Source organism: Prionailurus bengalensis, chromosome A1 (assembly GCF_016509475.1).
Source record: "Prionailurus bengalensis isolate Pbe53 chromosome A1, Fcat_Pben_1.1_paternal_pri, whole genome shotgun sequence".
Classification (NCBI taxonomy): Eukaryota; Metazoa; Chordata; class Mammalia; order Carnivora; family Felidae; genus Prionailurus; species Prionailurus bengalensis.
In genome coordinates this window covers 91,233,708-91,257,443 of record NC_057343.1, presented here as the reverse complement: position 1 = coordinate 91,257,443, position 23,736 = coordinate 91,233,708, and the positions used below count along the sequence as shown (strand labels likewise).

Sequence of the window (23,736 nt, the reverse complement as noted above, 5' to 3'; positions counted from 1 at the left end):
GTAGCGCAGTGAAGCATTTTGACTCTTGATTTTGACTCAAGTCACGATCTCCACAGTTCATGGGTTCGAGTCCCATGTCAGGCTCTGCACTGACAGTGTGGAGCCTACTTGGGATTCTCTGTCTCTGTCTCTCTTTCTCAAAATAAATAAATAAACTAAAAAAAAAAAAAAGAAAAGAAGCCATTGGAGGTTTTTAAGCAGTGTACTGAAATGATTGGGCCCAGCTTAGAGAAAGAGCAATCTAGCAGCCATCCAGGTCATAAGTTTAGAAGGGGCCAACAGTGGAGACAGCAAAAACAGTGAGCAAAGTCCCAAAGGTTGGATGGGGACTAGGAAGGTAGAATCAGGAGAGATTTGGGAAGTGAGATGATACAATGGGGTGCAAATGAAAGCAGGCAGCACAGATCAGAGTGCCCTGATGGGTGAGACAGCCCTCTTGGGAGGCTTTCTTGCTTATGGGAGCAGGTGACCAGGGTTGAGCCCTACGCTCCTGGTGGCAGTGACAATAGATGTGTGACGGGGAGAGACACCCCGACCCATCCCGACCTCCACCCCTGTTCAGAGCATCTGTAGCTGTGGTTGGGCCAATGCCCAGCCTTCTTCCTGCCACAAGTTTGGATCTGAAGAATCTAAAGCTTCCTCTAATCCCTCCATACCCAGGTCAGCTTGTTTTTATTTTGTTTTTTTTCTTATAACCTCTCCCCCCTTTCTTCCCCAATAGTTTTATTGTTTTTGCATGTTGAAAATTTTTCAAAAAATACAGACAAGTATTTGAAAAGAAACAAAACTTCACACATAATCCCATATTCAGAGAGTAATACAGTGTTACATTTTGATATCTATCCTTCCAGCACAAGAATAGGGGGTGTATGTTTATATCTTTTATTAAAGGTATTTGGACTTTTGTTCAACCAAAATATGATTATTCCAGACATACCATTTTGTAATTTTGTTTATTTCACACTATGTCCCACATAGCCCTCAATGTCAGTAGAGATATAAACCATTTATTTATTTACTTTTAGCTTATTTTATTCATTTTGACAGTGCACACACGCACAGGAGGGTGGGCAGGAAGGGGGCAGAGAGAGAGGGAAAGACAGAATCCCAAGCAGGCTCTGCATTGACAGTGCAAATCCCCACAGGAGGCTCAAACTCACAAACAGTGAGATCATGACCTGAGCCAAAATCAAGAGTCCGACGCTTAACCCTGAGCCACCCGGGTGCCCTGAGATATAAATCTTTTTTTTTTTTTTTTCTTAAGTTTATTTATTTTGAGAGAGAGAGAGAGAGCATGGTGGGGTAGGGGTAGAGAGGGAGGGAGAGACAATTCCAAGCAGGCTCCGCGCTGACACAGAGCAGAGCCCAACACCAGGCTGGAACCCATGAACCATAAGATTGTGACCTGAGCCGAAATCAAGAGTCGGACACTTAATTGACTGAGTCACCCAGGCGCCCGAGATATAAACTATTTAAATGGCTGCACAGTACAAGCACACCTCAGAGATACTATGAATTCAGTTCCAGATCTCTGCGATAAAGCGAGTATCTCAATAAAGCGAGTCATGGAGGGTTTTTTGGTTTTGGTTTTGTTTTTTGGTTTCTCAATACATATACAAGTTATGTTTACACTATACTATAACCTATCAGGTGTGTGATGTGATAACATCATACCTAAAAAAATGTGTAAATAAATAATAAAAATAAGTTAAATAAAAATTAATGTTCGTACTTTAAAATGTTTCATTGCTGAGTGCCTAGTCAGTTAAGTATCCGACTTTGACTCAACTCACAATCTCACGGCTCATGGTTCAAGCCCCATGTCAGGCTCTGTGCTGACAGCTGAGAGCCTGGAGCCTACTTCGGATTCTGTGTCTCCCTCTCTCTACTTCTTCCCTGCTCATGCTCTGTCTCTCTCTCTCTCTCTCAAAAGTAAATAAATATTTTTTTAAAAATTTAAATATTTCATTGCTGAAAAATGCTAACCATCATCTGAGCTTTCAACAAGTCATAGTCACTGATCACAGATCATCATAACAAAGTAGGAAAAGTTTGAAATACATGATTACCAAAATGTGAACCACAGACACAAGGTGAGCAAATGCTGTTGGGAAAATGATGCTGATAGACTTGCCCAACACATGGTTACCACATACCTTCAATTTGTAAAAAAAGGAATGTCCACGAAGTACAACAAAGCAAAATAAAGCAAAGTACAATTAAGCAAAGTACAAATAAAGCATAAAATGAGGTATGCCTGTATTCCATTTTATGAATGTGCCATAATTCATTTAACCAGTACCTTATTAACTTAGGTTGATTCCATATTACAACAGTATTGTAAACATCCTCATACCTCTTTGTACTATTGTCCATTGATTTCCTTAGGATAAATTTTGGGACTACTGTGTCACAGTAAACATTCTACATGAGTATTGTGATGTCATGGTGGGCTTTCTTGGTCTTTTTCAATCTGATAGACAAAAACAGCTCATCTCAAATTTGCATTTTTTTATAAACATGTTTTTTATTATTTTTTTTTTATTTAAAAAAATTTTTGTAATGTTTATTTATTTTTGAGAGGGAGAAAGAGACAGAGCATGAGCCAGGGGATGGGTAGAGAGAGAGGGAGACACAGAATCCAGAGCAGGCTCCAGGCTCTGAGCTGTCAACACAGAGCCCGACACAGGGCTCAAAACTTGTGAACCGTGAAATCATGACCTGAGCCACCCAGGCGCCCCAACATGTTTTTATTTTTAAAAGTAGGCTCAGGGGCACTGGGGTGGCTCAGTCAGTTAAGCAGCTGACTCTTGATTTCAGCTCATGTTATGATCTCACAGTTTTGTGAGTTCAACCCCCCACGTCAGGCTCTGCACTGACAGCAAGGAGCCTGCTTGAGATTCTCCCATTCTCTCTCTGTCCCTACCCCACTTGCAGTCTCTCTGTCTCTCAATAAACAAATAGACTTAAAAATATATTAAATATACATAAAAACAAATACATGTAATAAATAAATAAATAAATAAATAAATAAATAAATGTAAGCTTCATGGCCAACATGGGGCTTGAACTCACGACCCTGAGATCAAGAGTCACATGTTCTACCAACTGAGCCAGCCATGCACCCCATCAAATTTATATTTTTGAGGACTCAGGAGGTCAAGTATTTTTTGCATGCTTTATATGCCATTGGTGGTTCAGCTTTTGTGACTCCCCATCCCTATTCCTTTTCCCATTTTTGTGTCTTCCATTTTTTCCCACTCCTTTATTATAGATTAATGATATTAATTGTCAGAATTTTTGATATAAATTTTTTGCTGGTTTCTTACAGCTGGTTTTCTCTGCAAGGAAAAAAATAATTTTTTTGGCATTCAAATTTATTTGATTTTTTTTTTAAGATTTTATTTTTAAGTAATCTCTACACCCAACATGGGGCTCAAATTCATGACCCTGAGATCAAGAGTTGCATGCTTTAACAACTTGAACCAGCCAGGCACCCCTGCTGGTGCCATCAAATTTAATGGACTTTTTCTTTATACTTTCTAAGGTATTGTCCCCATCTAAAAATTAATGTAATTTTTTAAAAACTGGTTTGGTTTTTTTTTACATTTAAATAACGTGTGTCATTTGTTTTGACATAGTGTGAAGTGGGAGTCTAGGTTTCTTTTACAAATAGTAAACCAGTTTTCTCAATGTCATGTAGTAAATATATTTTTCTGCTAATTTGGAATTTCACCTTTATCATGAGTGAAATATCCAAAATCTACTGAAGTTTATTTCTGGACTCAGAGGTCTAGTCTCTGAATCTCTCTATTCCTATGCCAGTAACACAGTCTTTAATTTACCAGAGCCACATAATATGTTTTACATTCTAGTCACTCACCTCCTGCCTACTTTGTTTATTTCCTTTTCAGATATAGTTCAGGCTGTCCATTCTGCCATGTGAACTTGAACATCACTTTGTTAGATTCCAAAATAAAAACTCAATTGTGACTCTTATCAAATAATAGATATGATAAAGCATCCTGTTCTGGTCTTTTTCTATTTTTATTTTATTTATTTTTTACTTTTTTAACGTTTATTCATTTTTGAGAGACAGAGTGTGAGCAGGGGAGGGGCAGAGAGGGAGACACAGAATCCAAAGCAGGCTCCAGGGTCTGAGCTGTCAACACAGAACCCGACGCAGGGCACGAACCCACGAGCTGCAAGATCATGACCTGAGCTGAAGTTGGATGCCCAACCCACTGAGCCACCCAGGCACCTCTTTTTTTATTTTTAATTCTGTACTGTTATGGTTACCATTATTTAAGAGACAATCTGAGGGAACCTTTAAAGAGTCCTCTGAAATGACAGTAGTAGCCTGCTTCATTCATTTTTAGTTTTAAATAACATTGGAGCTCCTGGATGGCTCAGTCAATGAAACCTCTGACTCTTGATTTCAGCTCAGGTCATGATCTCAAGGTCATGAGATTGAGCCCATAGTCGGGCTCCTCGCCAAGTGGAGCCTGCTTAGGATTCTCTCTCTCCCTCTGCCCCTCCCCTGACTGTGCGCTCTTGCTCTGTCTCAAAATATTTTTTAAAAATCTTAAATAGCATTTCCATATGTAGGTCTGTGCTCACAGTGGAATTTTATTAAAAAAAAATTTTTTTTTAATGTTTATTTTTGAGACAATGCAAGAGACAGAGTGCAAGCAGCGGAGGGGCAGGCAGAGGGAGACACAGAATCTGAAGCAGACTCCAGGCTCTGAGCTGTCAGCCCAGAGCCTGACACAGGGCTCCAACTCACGAGCTGTGAGATCATGACCTGAGCTGAAGTCAGACACTCAACCCACTGAGCCACTCAGGCACCCCTGGAATTTTATTATTTTTTTTTTTCAACGTTTATTTATTTTTGGGACAGAGAGAGACAGAGCATGAACGGGGGAGGGGCAGAGAGAGAGGGAGACACAGAATCGGAAACAGCCTCCAGGCTCCGAGCCATCAGCCCAGAGCCCAACGTGGGGCTCGAACTCACGGACCGCGAGATCGTGACCTGGCTGAAGTCGGACTCTTAACCAACTGCGCCACCCAGGCGCCCCTGGAATTTTATTTTAAATTCCAGTATTGTTAACGTACAGTGTTACATTAGTTTCAGGTGTATGATATATGATCCCACACTTCCATGCATTTCCCTGGTTTGTTCTTTAGCACAGTGCTTCTCATATGTCACCATGAATGTTTGCTACTGATGTCTGAGGGATCCTTTTTCTCATGTTCAGAAAGTACTGTGCCAATCTAATTTATTTTGCATTTTTATTATAAATGAGCATGCAGTGCCATCACGTACCTTTTTTTGGTGTCTTTTAAAATGTCTTAGCTTTTAACCCATAAATATAACTGAATTCATTCATAGGTTTCCTTTTGTGATATTATCCCTGCATTCCTCAAGTAAACAGGGTTTACAGGAGTGGTCATCATGTGTTACTCTTCTAGTGTCCTCCTAGATTCAACATGTCTGTGGTTTATTTGGAAATTTTGTGTTTCCCTGTATTTGTGACACTGTTCTCAGTTTTCCTTTACTGTACTGTCTTTGCCACTTTGTGGTGTCGGAATGTAATCTCATAAAATAAGCTGGATAATGTTCTTTTCTGTATTCCTGCAACTATTTATTAGACCAGGAATGATCTTTTCCTCTGAAGGTTTGTAAGAACTTACTGGGATGATCTCATCAGCTTTATGGGTTTTTTGGTCCTTAGTTGTTTGACCACTTTTTCATTTAGCTTTTGGTCAATGTATTGGTTTCCAGTGTCTTAGAACATTTTTTTATTTTTATTTTTATTCATTTCTTTTTTTGAGAGAGAGAGAGAGAGAGAGAGAGAGAGAGAGAGAGAGAATACTAAGCAGGCTCCACGCTGAGTGAGAGCCAGACACGAGGCTTGATCTCACAATCATGAGACCATGACCTGAACCAAAATCAAGAGTCACGCAGGTGCCCCTTAGGACAATTTTTTAGTAATTTATATTTTTCCAAAAGTCATATATTTCATTCAGGTCTATTGGTTATAAGAGAGTATTCTGTTAAGCTTCTTAAAATCTCACTTTTCTCATTGGCAGTGTTGTGCACTTGCTAAATCTTGATCATATTTGGTGGAGATTTGTCTGCTATATTGAGCTCGAAGAACCAGCTTTTACATTTGATCTTTTGCTCTTGATTATTTCTGCTTTGGGAGGAGGGCTTTATTTGCTTTCTGATCCATTAATGTCTACTTTGAGTATTAATCCTCTCTCCTTTTTAAATTAAATTTTATTATTATTATTTTTTAAGATTTTATTTTTGAGTAATCTCTACACCCAGTGTAGGCTCGAACTCACAGCCCCAAGACCAAGAGTCACATGCTCTACTGACTGAGCTAGCCAGTCCCCCCCGATATATTATTATTTAATTTTATTACAAAAGAAATGCATGCTTGCTGAAAAAAAGTTCATACAGAAGCATATCAAGTGAAGAATGAAATTCAAACTCCCCCCCCCCCCCCGGATCCCTTTCGTCCCCATAGATAGTGGTAAATATTGAGGGGGAAAATCTCTCTAGAAACAGTTCTACTTTTTCTATGCATTTTTGTATATGTGGGTTTGTTTCATATTAAATCCTTTCTTGCTCCCATTTCTGGATGACGAATCAACAGCCAGGTAACCAATAGCAATCACTGTATCTCAGCGGTTGGCTGGACAGAGAGAGGCAGGCGCTTCTGGATTAAGAGCTCTGTGCGGTCAGGTTGGTGGCTGGGGCAGCAATCACTGAAGGCCTCTTCTCTCGCTTATCTGTCTTCGGGCTGAGAAGGTTCAGGGAGCTGGGACAGGAACCGCAGAGGCTTCTCAGGCACCCCTGTCCTCATGTGGTCTCTCCATTTGGTGTCCAGCATGGTAGCTTCAGGGTAGCCGGACTTCTTTCGGGGAAGCTCAGAACTTCAATGTTATATGCCCCTCTAGGAAGAGCTAGGAAGAAGCTTATGTTGCCTCCATTAATGTAGCTGCAGAAGTCACGGAATCATTTCTGCTGCTTTTTACTCAAGACAGACACTGAGGCTGCCCAGGTTCAAGGGTCAGGAATGTAGGTTGGTGGGAGGTGTGACAGAGAAGTTGCAGAAACTCTCACACATGGCTGTGACTTTAACAAAGTGGTATTACTGTAAAGGGTTAATGCTGTATATATCACTCTGGGACTTCTCATTTTCTCCTGGAGCTTTCTTCATGTCATTATGTCATACATCTACCCACTGCATTCTTTGTGATGGGTGCATGGGGCTCCCTGACATGGCTATTACATGACTGATCAATATTTCTCTACTGATGGACCCCATTTTCCCAGTTTTCATCTCCCTCTCTCTGTGCCCTCCCCCACTTGCACTGTTTCTCTCTCAAAAATAAAGTTAAAAAACATTTAAAAAAAACAAAAAAGAAGAAGAAGTGGCTTCACTTACTCATGCTGTAGCAGACAGTGGCAGACCAGGCTCTCATTCTCTCTCAAGGGCTTTATTTCTGGACAAAGCCCTTGACATTCAGATGTGAGGGGCTCTGGTTCTCCCTCGTTCACAACAGCAGAGAATTTCCCCTGGAAAATGAGATGGGACCATTTCACCACAATTTAGGGAAGGAGGGGGTCAGAATGTCAGTTAAGGTTACCTACCACCTTAGTCTAGCCACCCAGGCCTCTTTTTTCTTTTTTTTTCTTTATGTTTATTCTTTTTTTTTTTTTTTTTTTTTTTGAAAGAGAGCATGAGCAGGGGGCACCTGGGTGGCTCAGTCAGCTGAGTGTCCGACTTCAGCTCAGGTCGTGATCTCACAGTTTGTGAGTTCAAGCCCCACGTCGGGATCTGTGCTGACAGCCTGGAGCCTGCTTCAGATTCTGTGTCTCCCTCTCTCTCTGCCACTTCCCCGCACTCGCTCGCTCTCTCTCTCGCTCTCTCTCAAAAATAAGTAAACATTAAAAAAAAATTAAAAAAAAAAAGAGAGAGAGCATGAGCAGAGGAGGGACAGAGAGAGGGGCCTGGAAGGGACAAAGGATCCAAAGCAGAATCTGCTCTGACAGCACAGAGCCTAATGGGGGGCTCGAACTCATGAACTGTGAGATCATGACCTGAGCTGAAGTTGGATGCTCAACCAACTGAGTCACCCAGGCGCCCTCCCCACCTTATTTTTTTAATTGCTCTATACCCAAAGAACTTCACTGATCTTTGTCAACAACCTGCTTAGTGAATAAATACACAAAACTAGTCTTGACGAGAGGGTAAAACTTCAGAATCTTCCCTTAAATCCTGATTTGTGATAAGTTTTTCTTCTAGAAGTTGGCAGGGTTCTCTCTCTCTTGGTTTGTTTGTTCAGTTGATTACTATTTTTGTAGAGGTGGTCAGCCCGACTAAATGTGTGTAGGAAAGAGACGGGAAGGTAAATGTCCTGAATTTTAAAGATGTATGGTTTACGGAAAACAGAAAAAGTTTCTCCTATTTAATACTTGTACGTTTTGTGTCGATCAGGTTGGAGTGATCGATTTTTCCCTCTACCTTAAGGATGTACAGGGTCTTGATGGCGGCAAAGAGTAAGTAACTGCATGCCTGCTGCTGTTCTTCACAATTTTAATGAAATTCTGGGAAAGAATGCTACGTTTGTTTTTGCTTTGTTCAACCTTTTCATTTTCAGCAGGTATTTTTTAGTCACGGAGGTAATACATGAATGTGCTCATTGTGCAAGGAGCTAAGCTCTGCAGGGTAGAAAGGAATGTCCCCATTCACATTGCCCCCTCATCTCCAGCTCAATCCCGTGCTGCTCCTCCCTCAGAGGAAGCTGCTCATGTCTCCTTCCACACCTTTTTTAAATGCCTTGCAGATGTATATTTATTGGTTGTATAATTTGCCTTATGGTTTGTTTGAATATAAGTGGGATGGTACCATTATAGGTACTCCTATATATATATATATATATTATATTTTATATATATATATATATATTATATTTTATATATATATATAAAAGTTGCCCTTGGACTCATTCCTTGATCCTAGTGTGTCTTGGATGTCCCTCCATGCCATGCTTATTATGCTCTCCTTCCTTATTATGCTCTCCTTCCTGCTTATTATTAACAAGAGCATCCTTTTAAAGGAGTCATTCGGGGTGGGGTAGAAAACAAAGTGAACAATGTATATAACATGCTACCATTTGAGTTATGCTGAAGAATATGCATCCACATTTATATGTTGTATTTCCACACGCTTGGACCATTTCTAGAGTGGTGTGTAGACACCTACTAACAGTGGCTATTCTGGGTGGGTGAGGGGAAGAGGCCAGGAGGCAGGCATGGAAGGGAGTCTCACTGTAAACCCTTGGGTTGTGCTTGAATAGTTTACCGTATCTGTTATCTGTCTCTCAAATGTGTTCTTTATAAGGACTCTCACAGGCCCCAAGCCCTAGCAGCACACCTTATCCGGCAGTGGGAACCCCACAAATACCTCAGGCTTCTTGAGTATAAGGATTCACCCACTTGAAACTTAAACAGAAATATTCTTTTTTTTTCTTTCAAGGTTTATTTATCTACTTTGAGAGAGAGAGAGAGCGCATGAGCACAAGTGGGGACGGGCAGAGAGAGAAGGAGACAGAGAATCCCAAGCAGGCTGTGTTGTCAGCGCAGAACCTGAAGCAGGGCTTGATCTCAGGAACTGTGTGAGATCATGACCTGAGCCGAAATCAAAAGTCAGACACTTAACCAACTGAGCCACCCAGGAACCCCCAAAAATTATACTCATAATGTAAAGAAATAGAAATAAACTGATATCTACCAATAGGAGATAATTGAATGAATTACAGAACATTCAAAATATTCCATTCTATGAGATATTATGGAACAAATTTGACCTACTGGTTATAGTAGACTTAGAGGGATTTCCACAAGGTGTTATCAAATGAGAAAAGTATGATACTGAGAAGGGTATATATGGTTGATCCCCTGAACAACATGGGCTTGACCTGCACAAGCCCACTTTTACGCAGATATTTTTCGGTTAAGTACGGTACAGTTCTGTAAATGTATTTTCTCTTCCTTATGATTTTCTTAATAACATTTTATTTTATTTCATTGTAAGGCTATCATATATAATACACATAACATACAAAATACATGTTAATGGACTATGTAATTGGTAAGGCTTCCCTCAACAGTACACTATGAGTAGTTAAGTTTTGGGGGAGTCAAAAGTTGCATGCACATTTTCAGCGGTGCAGGGGGTTGGCGTCCCCCACCCATGTATTGTTCACGGGTCAACTGTATGTCATTTTTGTAAACAACCCCAAGAAATCCCTAACGTATTTTCTATGTTTTCATTACATACTGTATCTATGTATATAGTACAGACAGATACTATGGTCATATGCATATAGGCTCAACAGACTATTAACGTGGGTTACCTGAAAAGCTATGTGAAGGGCAGAATAGGTAAAAGAAAAAAATGTGCTGAAAAACAAATCCAGCACCTGTGGCAAGAACCTGTGTAGAATGATCCCCTGTATGTACATATGTGTGTGTATATATATATATATATATATATATACGTAAGGAGATTGGGGGTCAGGGGTGGAGGGGGATGCCTAACTTTAAAATGTTAAAGAAGAGCGCCTGGGTGGCTCAGTCGGTTAAGCATCCGACTTCGGCTCAGGTCATAATCTCACAGTTCATGAGTTCGAGCCCCACATTGAGCTCTGTGCTGACAGCTCAGAGCCTGGAGTCTGCTTTGGGTCCTGTGTCTCCCTCTCTCTGCCCCTCCCCCGTTCATGCTCTGTCTCTCTGTCTCAAAAATGAATAAAAACATTAAAAAAATTTTTAAGGGGCGCCTGGGTGGCTCAGTCAGTTGAGCGTCCGACTTCAGCTCAGGTCATGATCTCACAGCTCGTGAGTTTGAGCCCTTCGTCGGGCTCTATGCTGATAGCTCAGAGCCTGGAGCCTGCTTCGGATTCTGTGTCTCCCTCTCTCTCTGCCCCTAACCCACTCACATTCTGTCCCTGTCTCTCTCAAAAATAAATAAACATTTTTTATTTAAAAAAAAAATTTTTTTTTTAATTAACATCTTTTTTTACCCAGGCTAGTCAGCTTTATGTTTTGAAAAGCCTCTGGTCTCCTTTTTTGAGCCATTTCTCTTTCCCTTGAGTATCATAAGCTTGATCTGCCACCTTGAGGGAGGGCCATTTGTATCTGGCTGTCAGTATTTCCACCTCATATGCCAGATGGCTTTCTCTCCTCTTCCCAAATGCCTGGCCTGACAAGGCAGGAGGGTGTCTACAGGAAGCCTGCCCACATTCCTGCATCTCCAAAGGACCTGGCTGCCATCCCCACCACACCCTTGGCCAGCTTTGCTCTGTTCACTCCGGGACCAGGACCAGGCAGACATTATTACTAAGCTCTGACTGTGCCTTAGTTTCATGATGACATTGGTACTTCTTTGAGGTGCCTGGAAGGTTGGGAGATGGTTACAAGGTATTAACCATGTATTAAAGGAATTTCTGTCTTTTTTATGCTGTTTTCAAAAGGCACGAAAGAATTACTGATGTCCTTGATCAAAAAAATTACGTGGAAGAACTTAATCGGCACTTAAGGTAGGACTCACTCCCTTTTCCAGTGTCACAGTTAATTCTCAGTACCCAATAATTGTTCCGTGGAACATTTTTCAGTTGCCATAACTGACCTTTTTTCCAAACCAAGTGAAAAAGGGGTATCATAGCGTGCTTGTGTGTACAGACCAGAGGAGTATGATTTCTCAATAAGGAGCTTTGGGAGTTCTTTGGTTCTTTGTTTTATGCAGTTAGACATTGTAGAAAGCAAACAAATTAAGCCTTGAGTCTTCACCCCTCACCCCTCAGCCACCTGGTTGGAAGTGACTGCCATGGGAAGCACTGTTCCTACAGGGAATCCGCACACATCCCTCTGGTGTGTCGGGACAGGAGAAAAGGGCTAAACCCCGACAGCAATTCAGTAGCAACAGCAGGCATCTTTTCTGTGATTTTTTTCATTTTAATTGGAAAGCTCCCGCTGTGTTCCATGAAACACTAGCCGATGGTGGTATTGGTGGAGAATGGGCAGAGATTCACAGTCTAATGTGTTTGGGAGACAGGTTATTCTCTGTATCTCTGAATCCCCTCCGAGTGGGCAGTGCACATAAGCAGTGCTCCAAGGGACAGCCCCGCTGGCCCCAAAAGCCAACGAGACAGCTAAAGGAGCTGGCACATTTCACAGAACGTGCCTGGGGACAGTGCTCCAAGTTCTCCTGAGGCATGATGTTGGCTGTTGCTTTGAGAGATCCTTGATAGATCCCTCATTTATTGACTGGTTTTGTAAGGAAGAGATGTCAGATTTCATCAGACATTCATTATCATTCAGGCAATCATGACTTTTATCCCTTAATCTGTTGATGGGAGGTTTTTTATTAATAGATTTCTTCATACAGAACCATTTCCAGGTCACAGGAATAAACTCTACTTAATCATAGTTTTAGTAACTGCATCATTTTTGATATGTGAACTGACCTAATTGTTCTGTAGTTTTTTCCCCCCTCTGGCACGGTGTCAGGATTATGCATCTTCACAGAATGAATCAGGAGGAGCTTCTGGTTCATGAGCATTATTTGCTCCTTGAAAAAGTGAAGCATGGGGCGCCTGGCTGGCTCAGTCAGTAGATGCGACTCTTGATGTCAGGGTCGTGAGTTCGAGCACCACACTGGGTGTAGAGATTACTTTTTTAAAACAATTTTAAAAAAGAAATCAGAAAATGTGAAGCTCAAAGCCTTTACTGAGGCAAGACTTAGTCAGCTTTTCAGTTTTTTCCTGAGTTGTTTATCTGTGTTTTTTTCTCCTGAGGATGTGTCTTTTTTGGTCATTTATATTTTATTTTAAAATTTTTTTTAATGTTTATTTATTTTTGAGAGAGACACAGAGCACAAGCAGGGGAGGGGCAGAGAGAGAGGGAGACACAGAATCGGAAACAGGCTCCAGGCTCCGAGCTGTCAGCACAGAGCCCGGCGCAGGGCTCAAACCCACGAGTTGGGGAGATCATGACCTGAGCCGAAGTCGGACGCTTAACCGACTGAGCCACCCAGGCGCCCCTGGTAATTTATATTTTCTAAGAAAAGCATAAATTTTAGGGATGTTTTCTTTTTTTTTTTTTTTAAAGTTTTTTTTTTTCAACGTTTTTTATTTATTTTTGGGACAGAGAGAGACAGAGCATGAACGGGGGACGGGCAGAGAGAGAGGGAGACACAGAATCGGAAACAGGCTCCAGGCTCCGAGCCATCAGCCCAGAGCCCGACGCGGGGCTCGAACTCACGGACCGCGAGATCGTGACCTGGCTGAAGTCGGACGCTTAACCGACTGCGCCACCCAGGCGCCCCAGGGACGTTTTCCATGTTACAGTTGGAATAGAACTGAAAATTACATACTTTAAAGACTTGTAATTCCCTCTATATCTTTTGTGTTCTTTTTTTTTCATTTTGTCGTGTTTTAATTTTTGTCGTATCTAATGCCTGAACTTTGATTCATTAACCTTGCCAGGTTTATTTCTTTGCCCCGCCCCCCCCCCCCCCCCCACTGGCAAAAGGCACCAGGTTAGTGGCAAAGGGTACAGGTTCTCGAGCCAGACTGACTAGGTTCAGATCCTGGCACCCCTCCAAACGGGGATGAAACCTGAGTGAGTTTTTCAGTGTAAAGTTATGGTTTCCTCGTCTGTGAAATAGGTAATGGTAAGATTTACTCACAGAATTATGGAGAGGGTCACATGAGTTGATGCACTTAAAGTGCTTAGAAGGGGCACCTGGGTGGCTCAGTCGGTTAAGTGTCCAACTTCGGCTCAGGTCATGATCTCATGGTTCATGGTTCGAGCCCCAGATCCAGATCCAGCTCTGTGCTGATAGCGTGGAGCCTGAAGCCTGCTTTGAATTCTGTCTCCCTTTCTCTGCCCCTCCCCTGCTCTCAAAGATAAATAAACATTAGAAAAAAATTAGGGGCCCCTGGGTGGCTCAGTTGGTTAAGTGTTTGCCTTCGGCTTGGGTTATGATCTCACAGTTCATGAGTTCGAGACCCACATCGGGCTCTGGGCTCTCTACTGTCAGCGCAGAGCCCGCTTTGGATCCTCTGTGCCCCTCTCTCTCTCTGCCCCTCCCCTGCGTGCTCTCTCTCTCTCAATCTCAAAAATTAAATAAATAAATAAATAAATAAATAAATAAACAAACAAACAAACAAACAATTTGAAATAAATAAAGTGCTTAGAAGAGACCTTCCAAAAAGGAAGGTACTGTATCATTATTGTGGCCGTTATTATTATTTATCAGCTTTACATTCGTTTTACATATTTTTCAGTGGGAACATAGTACATATTACTTAAAGAATATTTGAAAAAATGAGGCAAAGTATAAAAAATATCCCCCTTTGATCCTACAACCCCAAAGTACTATTATCTTGTTGTGGATATTATTTAGATACATGACTGCCAGTACATTTTGGTTCCCATCTACCATGTTAGGGAGAAAAAATGATTTTCTTTCCAGTTGGCTAAAGAAATGTATAGCATATTTTGGGGGAAAGACATTGAAACCTTATCAATAAACGTATACACACGCACACATACGTATGTCTTCAGAATTCTCATCTCTGAATTAATCGGAGACCCCTCAACTCTCCATTTCATACAGGAAACCTAGGAATCTATTCTCATTGTTCAGAGGTTGGGGAAACAGCCTTCCTAAAGTTCACCATTACTTAATATGTTATTTTCTCTAGCTGCACAGTTGGGGATCTTCAAAACAAGATAGATGGCTTGGAAAAGACGAATTCAAAACTTCAAGAAGAGGTTTGTAACTTACTGAAATTCTTAGGACAAAATGGCCCAAGGTTAAGAGAAACAGTGTGGTTGGTACATCTGACCGGAGCTGCTCACTGGTCAGAATGGGAATCGCTAAGTTTGGACTGAGCTGCATGTGAGACCGGTGTTCTCGGAATTTCGCGTCCTTAGAATGTCTGTGGCCCTGTCCGGGGCTTCCCATGAGCCAGTGCAGCTGATCATGAGCCAGTTCTAAGTGACTTAGGTTTTATCACCTCGCAGTGAACCCTGGGCCTCCTTCGGAAAGCCCAGCTCCTGTGGTGAATGCGCTTCTCTCTTCCTCTTTCCCCACCTTCCTCTGACATAGTATGCCTCCCTGCTGCCCAGAAGGTACAGACTCTGTTATGAGGTAAAAGTACCCTTGCCCACCCCTTCTGTGTTTCGGCCTCTCAGGAGCCTGGAACCAGTCTCCCCACAGTGTGGTCTTTCTCTGCTTTCTCACTAGGAAGAGAGAGAATGAAAAGACAGGAAGAAGGAGGGCTGAGGCCGAGGAAGAAAGCTTGCTGCCCGCTGCCCGGCAGTCTCCTTGGTGGACACATCTTGTCTCCTGTTAGCAGGAGGGGGGTTGCTCAGCCTTTCTGAGGCTTTCCACAGGTAGCGGTCCCTGGCTGCTCGGGCCTCCCCACCAGGTCTCACTGGGGAGGAAGAGGGCTGTGAGAGGTTGCCAGGGCGTGACCCCCACCTCAGTGTGGAGGCAGGTTATGGCCAGAGGAGAGACGCAGAGCATGCCTTTGTACAGAGGGCCCAGTTTAAGGCTCCCTCTGTTTACACTGACTGCTGTCTCCCAAGGGGCCAGCGCTGGAAAGCTTTAAGGAGAGGAACTCAGATTTGTGTGAGGAGAAGGAGATTCAAAGGCGGCGTTCGTAGATGGGCTTCTCAGGAGCAGCTTCACCACACTTAGAACTGGAGGACCCACATTGCCCTTGGGTGGGTGGGCTTTTGGGCCTTAGTTTATTAGGGAGGCAGGTCTTTGGGCCTCACTGTCCTCATCTCCAAATCAGATGATAACTCATACCTAACAGTGTTGTAAAAATGAGATTTGTGTTATATAAATGTGCCTCACACAACACTTGGCATGTGGAGACATTAGTTGATTTTAGAACAAACAGATTGACTCTTCGTTCTCCCAGGCGAGGTGGCATACTTTGAAGGAAGGTCTAATTTTAGCTTTTGAAACTAAACAGCTAGGTTATTTTTTCTTCAAAGGCCAACAACTGTAATGGGAAACATGCTTTATAGAAAAGTCCCTCTCCTTAGGGTGTGCTCTCCCTGGCTTCAGAGAGCAGAGTGGGAATTAGCAGATGGCTAACTAGCACCTCTAGAGACTTAAGATTTCTTAGTTTGGCACAGCGGTAACGTTTAGAAACCCCAGTCGTGGGTTCTGAGTCCACGTGGACTTAGATGCAGTTGAGGAAGAGGAGAGAGGCGTTCAGTGCTTTAGCCCCCGCCCCCTCAGTGAGTGATGCCAAGAGCACAGCCCAGTTCACGTCTTCTTTCTCCTTCCCCAGCCTGCCCTTCTCTCTCCAGGCTGTGTTCAGAGGCTGCATAAGGAGAGGTTGGTGGGTATGTTAATGCCTCTACCTGCCTCTGCAGAGAACCTCCTCCCAACAGGCTTGTATACACTTTGCCCCCACCTATGGTAACTCATTCGAGGACAGGAAGATGGCTTTCTAGGACCCGGCTTCAGCAGATTTTGTTGTGATTCCTTCCCCAGAATGCTTTAAGTCTCCCTCTAGTGATAAAAATAATCCTTGTTTATTGGCTGGAAAAGAGTGAAGGATCAGGAAAAAAAGCCCATAATCCCTTTGCTAAGTAACAGCTACTGTTATTATCCGTGTATATGTGCTCTCCAATGTTTCCTAAGCATTTCTAACACAGGTGATTTTTTTCTTTTTAATTAGAGGTGAGAACGTGCCATAGAACCTGCCTTTTGTCCCCTAATGATATTATACCCGAAGTATGTTCTCAAGTCATCAAAAGCCTTTGCAAACATTTTAATAACTACATATTTCTGCCTTATGCTCCCACTGTCTTTCAGTAAGCTTCTGTGATATTGGACACTCAAATGCCTCTAATAATTTGTGTCCATAAATCCTTGCCCACATTAAATCCTTAACCCCATTAAGTGGTTTGCTCTCATTTTTTTTTAAACTATGTGAATGTATTCCCTATTCAAAACAAAGAAATTAAATGATAAAATACCAAATACGTGGAAATCCATCATCAATTGTGAAGGTGCCAAATGTTAGTTTTTAATCTGAATGGTAAGATTAATTTCAACGTTAAGGAACATAAAAATCTTTCTTTATCAGCTTTCAGCTGCAACAGACCGGATTTGTTCACTTCAAGAAGAGCAGCAACAATTAAGAGAACAAAATGAGTTAATTCGCGAAAGAAGTGAAAAGAGCGTGGAGGTGAGAAACTGACCTCACAGCTGGGCAGCATGTCTCCCATGCGCAAGTGTCCGTGGCAGAGCTCATGCTCATTGTTTAATAGTGACACAGGCCTCAGGACGTACAGAGATGCCTTGTTTGGTGCCACTGTGCCCTCCCACACCACTTGCAGGCCACCTGGGCCACTTCGGGCTTCCAAGCGCACTGCTTCCTCACCTCTGGGCCTTTGCACTCAAAGGTTCCCATTTACTCTTCAACCTCTGCTCACGTACCGTGTCCTCTGTGATGCCTCCATGGCCCCCATCCATGGCCTTGGGCCTTCCTCCCCTGTTCCCAGAGCTGTTTGTCCCTCCCTCCATTAGAGAACCCATTTTCTGTGTCATAGAATTGCTGGCTTGCAGCTGTCCTACACAATGACCTGAGAACAGAAAGAGACCATATCTGATTCATCTTGAAATTCACCCACTGCTAAAGAACATATTGGATAAATAAAAATCCATGCTGAATGATGGAATGAATGGGGGCCTTTCCCACTAAGAACAACGGTTCTGTTTTAAAGAAAATTAAATATGTATTGTTTTCCGAACCTAACTTTTCAAAAGTCTGTTGGCTTGCTGTCATCCTTCAGGTTCAAAGATATTTTGAAGTATCTTTTAGCATTTTTCTGCAGTGCTTAAAATATAGAAGTTATCCTACATCTTTAAAAATTGTGGCATATTCTTTTAATGTTTTTATTTTAAGTAGGCTCCATGCCCAATGTGGGTCTTGAATTCCTGACCCTGAGATTAAGAGTTGACTGAGCCAGCCAGGTGCCCCTATGGTATATTGTAAAATACTTTGTAGTTAGCTCACTTCCATAAGCAAACCATGCCTCTTGGTGTTCTTGTTTGACATAGATAACAAAACAAGATACAAAAGTTGAGCTGGACACTTACAAGCAAACTCGGCAAGGTCTGGATGAAATGTATAGTGATGTGTGGAAGCAGCTAAAAGAGGAGAAGAAAGTCCGTTTGGTGAGTGCAAGACTGTCTTTTTTTTTTTTTTTTTTTTTAAGTAGGATTCATGCCCAGTGCAGAGCCCAACATGGGGCTTGAACTCACGACCCTGAGATCAAGACCTGAGCTGAGACACTTAACTAAGCTAGCCAGGTACCCATAGGCTAAGTGTCTTTAGAAGGAATTCCCCAATAGCCCTTCATGTTATTTGTTGTCACTTTTCACACATGTGCTTAAATCTGCTTTTAAAAACAAATGAGTTTTTTATGCAAAGTTTCTAAAGTCTGAAGAAATATATTCATGAAGAATCAAAAATCATCCCTTTAAAAAAATTTTTAATATTTTTAAAATATTTATTTATTTTTGAGAGAAAGACAGAGTGTGAGTAGTGGAGGGGCAGAGAGAGAGGGAGACACAGAATCCGAAGCAGGCTCCAGGCTCTGAGCTGTCTGCCCAGAGCCTGACGCAGGGCTCGAATTCAGGAACCGTGAGATCATGACCTGAGCCGAAGTCAGTTGCTTAACCAACTGAGCCACCCAGGTGCCCTCCAAAAAATGTTTTTTTAAGGGCTTACTTAGCTTACACCTAAGTTTTGTATTTTTTCCAGTTTTATAAACCTTTTTCAAGGATTACCATGAGACCAGATTCGAGGTTGCTTTGCCAATACAGTTCCCTCAGTCAGCCTCTGGTCTATTTATTATATTCTACCTAATCTCTGTGCCAGTGACCAGTGTTTTGGGTTTGTTTTTAATGTTTATTTATTTGAGAGAGAGCGATCACAAGTGGAGGAGGGGCAGAGAGAGGGAGAGAGAGAATCCCAAGCAGACTCCATACTGCCAGTGCAGAGCCCAATGCCGGGCTTGATCCCATGAACCGTGAATTTTAAAGTATGCTCCACACCCAGCATGGGGCTTGAACTCATGACCCTGAGATCAAGAGTCACACACTCTACCAACTGAACCAACCCAAATGCCCCAACCAGTGTTTTTTAGTAGACACAACTCTTGGACCTGCTTTGTGTCTTTACGCAGATGTGGAAATGTGTCTCCTGAGTTACCCAGGACAGCACTAGTTCAAAATGGTTGCACCTTTATTGCCATAAAGGAGCAAACCATACGAAAATCCAAAAAACTCTCACATTGCAACGTCAGATTGCTTGGCAGACATTCTTTCAGACTGTGCGTTCTCATCTTCGGGTTTAAAGAATGTGGTTGCCAGGATCAAGGCTCACATTGCCACCTACCAACTTTCTGTTGACTGGATCTAGAGCCAGTTTTCCTTACAAAATGAGCAAAAGGGCTAAACTTAATGTAGTTAAGTCTAGACAGAATTTCCTAAATCTCCCTAACCTACTCCAACTTCCGGGTTATATTTTTGCCACTGCCCAAGATACACCCTCAGGTAAATCCATCCCTGTGTCTACTGTAATAACACCTTCTTAATTGATATTCCTAATTGATAAGGAACTAGAAAAAGAACTGGAGCTGCAGATTGGAATGAAGACGGAGATGGAGATCGCAATGAAGCTGCTCGAAAAGGACACCCACGAGAAGCAGGACACCCTAGTCGCCCTCCGCCAGCAGCTGGAGGAAGTCAAAGCCATCAATTTACAGATGTTTCACAAAGTTCAGGTGGGAGCTGTGTGTCCCTAGCACAGCCTTGCAACCTCACACCGTTCTTGCCGTAGAAGAGAGGACGGACACCTCCATGAGGCCCCGTCCATAGGCCCTGTTACGCACTTCTGCACTTATTTTATTTGGGTCTCCCAGCAGTCCCTGAGAAAAGTTGATAACATGGGGGAAAGTGTAAATTACAGGGCAGACCCAAGTGGCTGCATCTTTTGGGCTGGGTGGCACAGCTAGTAAGTAGAACTGAAAACTGAACCCTGTCTTGGCCCGTTCTTCCCTTCACTGTCTCCCTAGTGTCTTTCGTCTTCTTCAATGACTGTCTGCCCCAGGAAATGGAGAAGTGGATTAAGGAACGATAGAAGTTAGTGTCGTCTTTTCAAGCTGGGCCATGAAGTTAATCTGGCTGAGTCTCCAGCTGCGCGGCTGGCTGCATGCCTCTCCTGTCACTTCAGAGCGGTTCAGGGGAGGTAGCCCAGAGAGAAGCAATTGTGCCAGAGTTTGAAAGCTAGCATCTAAAAATCGCAAAGCTTCCTTGCCCAGAGGCTACAGCAGCACCCAGGACCATTCTGTGTCCTTCTTTTCTTTTTTTTGAAGTTCTGTTTCCTGGGTTTTTTTTTTTTAATTTTTTTTTTTTAATGTTTATATTTTCATTTTTGAGAGAGACAGAGCATGAGCAGGGGAGAGGCAAAGAGAGAGAGGGAGACACAGAATCTGAAGCAGGCTCCAGGCTCTGAGCTGTCAGCACAGAGCCCAGTGCAGGGCTTGAACTCACAAACTGTGAGATCATGACCTGAGCCAAAGTCGGACGCTCAACCAACTGAGCCACCCAGGTGCCCCTGTTTCCTGTTTTAATGCCTGAACTGTCCCACTTCCTCTTCTTTAGATGTGCTCTCAATCTGTGTCAAAGATGGTGTGAACAGACACACATGTTATCTTGCCCTGCCATTTTTTTTTTAAACATAGTCTCAGTTATTTATTTATCTATGTATTTATTTTATTTTAATTTTTTAGAGAGAGCGTATGCAATCGGCAGAGGGAGAGAATCTTTTTTTTCCTCATGTTTATTTTTGAGAGAGAGTGAGCGCACAAGTGGGCGAGGGGCGGAGAGAGAGGGAGACCCAGAATCTGACAGGCTCCAGGCTCCGAGCTGTCAGTACAAAGCCCGACGAGGAGCTCAAACTCATGAACCGTGGGATTTCACCTGAGCCGAAATCAAGAGTTGGATGCTCAATCTACAGAGCCACCCAGGCACCCCCAGCCTTTTTAAAAACTATTACATAACCAGCATTATAATAATAGCTGCAGTGGAAATTAAAGCACAGGGAGAAAAAGAGGAAAATCGTTGCGCTCTCCTGACACATTCTTTATTTTAATTTGTGTTTTCTTCTGGTCTGGATCAGTCTGTAACCTTAATATTCTTGCTCGTCAGAGGAAACCATACTTCCATAATAATTTAGCAGGCCCTAACCTAAAGCAGCTTCAAACTATGGCAGTTTGTATTTCTGTTGCATAATGGTTTCGAGGAGATCATTTCAGACCAGCAGTTTTGCCCCCTACAGTCGCTTGGGGACCCAGGCTAATGGCAGCTCCAGCTGTCCAGGCCACTGGAAGGGAGTGGAAGGGAGAGAAAAGCAAAAGTCCAGAACCAGGATCTCCTCCCAAACAGTGAGAGAGAAGTTTCACACATTATTCCATTCAATAACACAGCCAAGGGCCAGACGTGGCTGCGAGGGGAGCCTGGGGCTGGCGTGTCCCAGCTGTGAGCCAGATGAAGGGGAGAATAGGAGTCACTAGGGTCACTAGATATAGCTGTCACTACCACCATCTGCCCCACTGAGCTTCCAGAAGTCCTGTCCAGTCCCAGAATCCTCCCAGTCCGCAGCCCCTGGGTGACAAGCAGCACTCTCCATGGAGCCCTCGAGGCCTGTGTTTGAACCAGAAGATCAGCTGTCTTCCTCACATTAACCCATCCCGCCCAGCATAAAATAGTGGAGCCAAAACAGGATTGCAAAAGGAAACAAGAGACCCACAGGGCAGACCCTGGCCTGCCGTGGCCATCATTTGCACCTCTGGGAAGGCTGCCCAGGGTGCTGGGGGCTCCATTTGTTAGCATGTCCACCTACCCTTCCTCAGTCGTCAACAGAACTTGTCAGCCAACCTCCATGGTCCCTGACATGTCCGCCATCTCTATAGCCCATTTGAAGTGGGCTCTTGGTGAATGTGAGCCTTCCTGGTGGCTGCACGGCTTAAAAGCCACATTCCCACTGGTCTCGGTTTGCTGGCCTGGAGATTGTATGAAGGGTCAAACAGTCACAGATACTCTTCAGGCCTGACTCGTGGTTTTTGTGACAATACAGTTCCCTCAGTCACCATGTCTGGTCTGGTTATTTCCCTTCAATCCGTGTATTGATGACCACAGTTTATTGTTTCATTTATTTTTATTTCTTATTTTTTTATATTTTTTTTATTTTGAAAGAGAGAGTACAGGTGCACATGCATGTGAGCAGGGGCGGGCAGACAGAGAAGGGGAGAGAGAGTCCTAAGCAGGCTGCACATTCAGTGGGGAGCCCAGCGCAGGACTTGAACTCAACGACCATGAGATACTGACCTTAGCCGAAATCAAGAGCCAGATGCTCAACTGACTGAGCTAACCCTGCGCCCCTATGGTTTCATTTATTGAACACAGTTCTTCTGCCTGCCTCATTTCTGTGCTCTATCAGTCTTTCCCCACTCCCCTCCTTCAGCGGCCGGTCATCTGAAACTGCAGACAGAGATGTGCAGGAAAGCCCATACTGTTGTTTTGATTACTACAGCTTTGTATATAGCTTAAAATCTAGGATTCTGTACCTCCAGTTTTGTTCTTTGTCAAGATCACTTCGGTTATTTGGTGTCCTTTGTGGTTCCATACAAATTTTAGGATTGTTTGTTCTAGTTCTATGAAAAATACTATTGGTGGGAAGGGAAACAAAAATAATATAAAAACAGGGAGGGGGACAAAACATAGAGACTCATAAATATGGAGAACAAACAGGGTTACTGAAAGGGTTGTGGGGGGGGGATTGGGATGGGCTAAATGGGTAAGGGGCACTAAGAAATCTACTCCTGAAATCATTGTTGCACTATATGCTAATTTGGATGTAAATTTTAAAAAATTAAAAAATTTTTAAAAAAGAAGTAAAGGAAAAAAAATACTGTTGGTATATTGATAGGAACTGCATTGAATCAATAGATTGCTTTGGGTAGTATGGATATTATAACAACATTAATTCTTCCAATCTGTGAGCATGGTCTATTTGTGCCATCTTCAGTTTCTTTCATCCATGCTTTACAGTCTTCAGAGTATCGGCTTTTCACCTCCTTGGTGAAGTTTATTCCTAGGTATTTTGTTATTTTTTCTGTAATTATAAATGGGATTGTTTTTTTTTTAAATGTTTGGGGTTTTTTGTGTGTTTTTTTTTTTTTTTTTGAGAGGCAGAGAGCGAGCAGGGGAGGGGCAGAGAGAGGGAGACACAGAATTCGAAGTAGGCTCCAGGCTCTAAGCTGTCAGCACAGAGCCCGATGCGGGGCTTGAACCCACGAGCTGGGAGATTGTGACCTGAGTTGAAGTCGGATGCTTAACCAACTGAGGCACCCAGTTGCCCCATAAATGGGATTGTTTTCTTAATTTTTCTTTCGGCTACTTTATTAGTATATAGAAATGGAACAGAAATGTATATTAACTTTGTATCTGTAACTTTACTGAATTCATTTATCTGTTCTAAGTTTTTAGTCTTTTGGGTTTTCTTTATGTAGTATCATGTAGTTGCAAATAGTGACAGATTTACTTCTTTCTT

General features: G+C 42.7%; 1 protein-coding gene across 2 annotated transcripts in view; it reads left to right on the top strand.

Moving 5' to 3' along the window:
• Positions 1-23,736, top strand: part of RUFY1 (RUN and FYVE domain containing 1) — a 59,461-nt gene that overhangs the window by 17,449 nt on the left and 18,276 nt on the right. For both annotated transcript variants that reach the window (XM_043585511.1, XM_043585508.1), the window contains 6 exons: positions 8,514-8,575; positions 11,551-11,616; positions 14,788-14,857; positions 17,200-17,301; positions 18,177-18,293; positions 19,739-19,906. In XM_043585511.1, coding sequence (XP_043441446.1) covers positions 8,514-8,575; positions 11,551-11,616; positions 14,788-14,857; positions 17,200-17,301; positions 18,177-18,293; positions 19,739-19,906 — 585 coding nt within the window. The remainder of the gene's footprint in view (positions 1-8,513; positions 8,576-11,550; positions 11,617-14,787; positions 14,858-17,199; positions 17,302-18,176; positions 18,294-19,738; positions 19,907-23,736) is intronic.